The following is a 5,008-nucleotide window of genomic DNA, read 5'->3' as shown; positions in this document are numbered from 1 at the left end:
TCTGCTCCCGTGGGACTCAGGCAGCACAGAGCGGTGTTTGCTGCAGCCGCCAGGATCTGCCTCCGGGTCTGCCGTTGCCCTGCTCACATCTCTCCTGGGCAGTTCCTCATCGCCAGGGTGAGCAAGGGACTCCACAAATCACCATCTGCTTTCATTTCACCCACCCTTGAAGAACCACGTTAGTCCTCTTCCCCCCCGCCAGGGCTTTTCCTACCTCCGTGGAGGAGCGCTCCGGTTCCTCAGCTCACTCTTCATGGCAGTGTTCTCCTCCCCGGCTTTCTGCAGGTACATGGAGGGGTAACAGCCCGTGGTTTCATCTTTCCTGCAGCGTGACACAAAGCAACATCACTCAGAGTCATGGCTCTGCGGCCACCCTCTCCTCACACCTTTCCCCAGTGGCGCTGGGCAGGTTTTTTTCTCCTGTTGTTTGCAATGAGGGGGTCTTTGACTGTCCCCTCACCTTGCGTGCCTGTGGCTCTCCCTCAAAGTGTGGTTTGAGTCCCAAAGGCAAATAGGTAGCAGACAGAGCAATGGGTTTCAGCTTTCAGGGTCTCGACAGCCCATATTATCTCCCTGGGTGTTTCTCTGGGCTCCTGAAGCATCACTTAGGGTCTCCTGCCAGACTCCCTGCTGCTGTGCACTCAAGAAACGGTCCCCGGCCCCTGGCCCATCTCCTCCATCCATCCCAGCCCACCGCAAACACCAGGAGATCCTCCCAGTGCCACTGGCCAGGGCACAGGCTGGGGCAGGAGGGTCCCCAGGGTTTGCAGCCACGCGGGACCCTGCTGTGAAGGCACGATCTGAGATTCTCCAGAGAGTAAATGCAGCTGGGGTTCCCCTTGGGGAAGCCCGAGATTGCAGGGCAGGGCTGGGCTGAAAGCTGAGGATTTGCAAAGCAAAATGTGCCAGAATACTTAGAGGCAAAATAACAGATGGATTTTTTTTCCCATCTGCCATATCCCTGGCTATTGCTGCAGCACCCAGCAGAGGAAGCCCCGGCTGCAATGTTTAGCGTCTGGCAAAGCCACAGGCTGCTGGAAGCAGCCCTGCCAAAGGAAGTGCTGGGCAGTGGCACCCAACAGCCCGTGGCTTTCATGTCCCTGATGTGGAGAACGGCTGGTTCATCCCTCCCCACTGCCCGAATCCCCCTGGCCTGATTCGTTCTTGGCATCTCTCACCTGACAACCCACCAGCCATCAAGGAGCTTGTGGATGACTTCGATGGTGTCACCCTCCTTGAGGGTCAGCTCGTCCTCCTCCACAGCTGTGTAACTTTTCTGGACCACATACTGCTCCCCTGCACACAAAATGGGGACAGTGGGCTGTGCGCTACCCCAGGGTGGGCTCAGCCGCTCCAGCCACTGAGGAGAGGAGGCACCAGAGCATCTACTCGACGTTTCAGGCTTCAAGTCTCCAAGTCTGGATTCAGACTTCCACCAGCCTTGTCAGTTCCTGCGGCTCATCCCAGCTCTCCAGAAGAAAGCTGGTGACAGCGAGCAGTGGAAGAACACCTCTCTCTGCCAAGGAGCATGTTTATAATCTGGGTGATTACATGAGGAAGAAGGAAGTGGTGTGCTAATAGAGCTGTTGCAGTGTTGTGAAAACGGCGGTGATAAAGACCAGCGAGCAATCAGCATGAGTCTGCAAAATCCTTCCTCTCCTCCTCTGCTCCCTGCGACAGGTCCCGCTGCCATGGTGGGGTGATGTGGAGGGCTCTAAGGAGAGCGTGGACACCAAGCACTGGGGAAAGCCTGCGCCTCAGCTCGGGTGCTGCCTGAGCTCCTTTGCTAAGCCGGCACCTCAGCATTCCCCCAGCTAGCTCAGGACGGGTTGAGATATGCATCTGATCAGCCAAAACAAGCACCTAATGCGGAGTTGCAGGTCATGGGAAGCTCCTGAGGTTGATTCTGAGGCACTGAACCATGAGATCTATCCCTCTCGGCAGCTCCTCCAGCAACACCTCCCTGCCCAGTGGAGCGGCTCGGCGTGGATTGCCTGACTGAGGCCTTGCAGGAAGCTGCAGGCAGGCTGTGCTCTGGTGCTTGCCCTGGTTACCCCAACATTTTACCTGTGTAGTTGGGCTCCTGCTCTTCAGACTCATCAGGACCATCCATTGGCTCCAGATAGGCAGCTGGCACCCAGCCCCGTTTATTCTTCATCTGGCAGAACCACCAGCCTGCAAGGAAAGCAGTTGTGGGTAAGAGCAGAGGGTGTTCTGGGGACACCATGGGGACACCAGCACCAGGTCTGTCCCGACTGGAGTAGGCGCAGGCACCCACAGTGTGCCCTGGGTGGAAGGGATGGGACCAGGGCTGGTCTCTGTTTACATGGTGCAACCAGGAAACTTGGCCAGTTCGCCCTGTTTCCTCCCAGACAGGAAACCCCAGAGGCTGAGGCATGTGAGGAGGTTGCATGGTTTTCTAGGATTGCCCCACACCCTTCCCAGCCAAACCTGACCGTCATGTGGCTCCATGTGAATGTGAAACATGACCCAAGGGAGCGGGAAGCACTGAGAGGTTCGTGCTGCTGTGGCACTTGCTCTGAGCCTCTCCTCTCCTCCAGAAGACCCTGATACCACCACCTACCCTCTAACCCATACACCACCGTAACTAACTCGTGCTGTGTTTGGGCAGGAGTTGCCCCTGTCCCTGCTGAAATGGTGGCCAGGAAGGGGGGTGGCCTCTGGGGGCTCTCCAGAAGGATGGAAACATACCGCTCTCGCTCTTCTCCACAACATCCACCATGTCCCCAGCTTGGAGAGCCATCTCGGAACTGGAGCTCTTCTCGTAGTCGGCGATGGCTCGATAGGTTTGCAGGACAATGGGGCCTGTGATGTCTGCATGGGAGAAGTGAGAGACATTCCCTCTCCCACTTTCAGACAGGCCAAAAGCAGCCCCAGGACAGCCCAAAGCACTTTCCCAGCTTCTTCTGGCCCCCGACCAGCTGGGTCCCAGGACAGGGACTCATTGCCCCCGGGGCTGTGGTTTCCTCCCAGCTGCAGCTCTGCCACAGAGACTGTGCTCTTGGTCAGGGCATCTGCCGACGGGGGGCTGCCCCTCGCCCTCCTGGGCTTTTATGTCGAAGAGCAGCCACTTGCACCCCTCCAAGACCTCTTACCGGTGAGGTTTTTCTTGGCATCCTTTGGCAGAATGAAGACCTCAGGCTTCTTGATCCTAGACGGGTCAGAGCAAAGGCAGCTCAATGCCACCCACCCCTCACCACCGGCAGCAGTGTCCTCGCTGGGGGCTGCTGCCCTCACCCAGAGCCAGGGGTCCAGGATTTCCCCCCAGACAGGAGGCGGCCGGACTCACTGGCTGTCTGTGATGGGGTGCATGTCGTCATGACGGACCTTGAAGAAGTTGACTACGTGCAGACACCGGGAGATCTTGTGGGGCAGGTTGACCAGCTCGTAGCAATACTCGGCCAACGTGCCCTGCCTGTTCTGGGTCGAGCGCTGCCCGTCAAACCACTTCGGGGCTGGCAGAGAGGGGAAAGGGCTCAGAGAAAACAGACAGAGCTGTGGCAGTGCAACAAAAGACAAGCCCTGCAGCAGCACCTGATAAACATGAGGAGCTACAGACACATACACCACCCCACACCGCGGATATCAGTGCCTCGGAGTCAAGGTTCTGATACCTGCCTCCTGCCTGTGTTTCCTGAAGTGACCACAGCTCGCACTGACTGGGGTATAAATGGGGCCCTGCTGGAGAACCACTTTGGAGCTGGTTCTCCTGGAGCAGCAGGTTGTGCGGTTGGAGACTCTTCCCCCGGGTCGGAACGCCGCCCGCGTGTACCTCCCTGAGATGGAGTGATCCTTACCCGGCGTTGGTAAGTGACCCCCTTGGTATCACTAGGTGAGAGATTCTTCCCTTTATCGGTGAGTTGGGCACGTTTTGGGTCTATCCTTCCTTAGAATAGATTCCTTAGCTCTGCATAAATTTGTTGTGCGGTGATAATTCCCAACTGACACCTGAACCTGTACAGTCGCAGTGCCGGGCAAATTCGTTTGCACTAACTCCACGTCTTTCGGAGAGCTGCTGCTGTCTGGTTTGTGGGTGCCTCCGTGACAAGAGTGCCCTGTTTTTATGATGTCCCCAAGCAGACTGCTCTGAGTTATTAATTTTGCCCTGGAAGCCCGTGGATTTGGCCCCAGGGTGCTGCATGGTACCCATGAGTTGAAGCTCTGCGGGCGTGTGGCCACTAACACAGCAGTGTTAGTCCAGCCCTGAGGGGAGCCCGGCCCACCGTGCGAGGTGGCACCCACACCACTGTGCACGGCACGTTTGTTCCTCCTTGAGAGGTGTGGACCCAACCAGCAGCTATTTCTCATGCTCCCTTCTGTCTCCACTACAGCAGGAGATTAAATAAAAAGGGGAATTTTGCTGACTTGCACCTTGCTTGGGGACAAACCATCAGCTCCTTGGATCTTTTCCTCCTTGTCACTGAAGACACATTGCATCGCTTCCTCTTACAAAATATCTATGTTGCCATGAAGCCCTAAAACCCATCCCAGTGACGGCATCACTGAAGGAGGGCTCAGCTCAGGCTCCCCAAAGCCGGATCCTCTGCACCAGCCAAGGGTCACAGCTGATGCTGCAGGACCTGTCTCCGGGCTGCCCAGCCTTCGGGAGGAAGGACGGGGTCTGTGAGGCTGGCGAGTGTTGGGAGAAACCACCACAGCTGCTCACACCTTTCTGGGGTTTTGCCTTCAAGGCCAGTGAGCAGGAACAGAAATCGCAGCAAGCACCAGTGTGGGAGGGAGCTGCAGAGCTCGGCCCGCTGGGGAATTGCCCAAGCAGCTGCAATTTCTATTTCAGACCTCAGCCCCTGCCCCTCACCTGGCAAGTGCGGGATGATCCGCTTCTCCACGTTGATGTCCCCGGATTCAATGGGGAACATCTCCTTCAGCGCTTTCTGTGGAGCAGAGCCAAGCATGGCCATGAGGATGACACCAGGGGATGCCCCTGTTGCACCCACACCCCTGCCCACGGCTCCCCCCCCTGCCCACG

At 57.3% G+C, this 5,008-nt stretch overlaps 1 protein-coding gene across 1 annotated transcript in view; it reads right to left on the bottom strand.

Moving 5' to 3' along the window:
* Window positions 1-5,008, bottom strand: part of NCF1 (neutrophil cytosolic factor 1) — a gene marked incomplete at its 3' end in the record, with an annotated part of 7,608 nt that overhangs the window by 1,631 nt on the left and 969 nt on the right. The window contains exons 3-9 of the mRNA XM_010142823.1: window positions 4,838-4,913; window positions 3,311-3,476; window positions 3,117-3,172; window positions 2,713-2,835; window positions 2,068-2,175; window positions 1,179-1,296; window positions 215-322 (exon numbers count right to left, since the gene is read on the bottom strand). Coding sequence (XP_010141125.1) covers window positions 215-322; window positions 1,179-1,296; window positions 2,068-2,175; window positions 2,713-2,835; window positions 3,117-3,172; window positions 3,311-3,476; window positions 4,838-4,913 — 755 coding nt within the window. The remainder of the gene's footprint in view (window positions 1-214; window positions 323-1,178; window positions 1,297-2,067; window positions 2,176-2,712; window positions 2,836-3,116; window positions 3,173-3,310; window positions 3,477-4,837; window positions 4,914-5,008) is intronic.

The sequence above is a fragment of the Buceros rhinoceros genome, unplaced genomic scaffold (genome assembly GCF_000710305.1).
Source record: "Buceros rhinoceros silvestris isolate BGI_N320 unplaced genomic scaffold, ASM71030v1 scaffold13949, whole genome shotgun sequence".
NCBI lineage: Eukaryota > Metazoa > Chordata > Aves > Bucerotiformes > Bucerotidae > Buceros > Buceros rhinoceros.
Note: the sequence above shows the minus strand (reverse complement) of the source record. Positions and strands in the feature narration are given on the sequence as shown.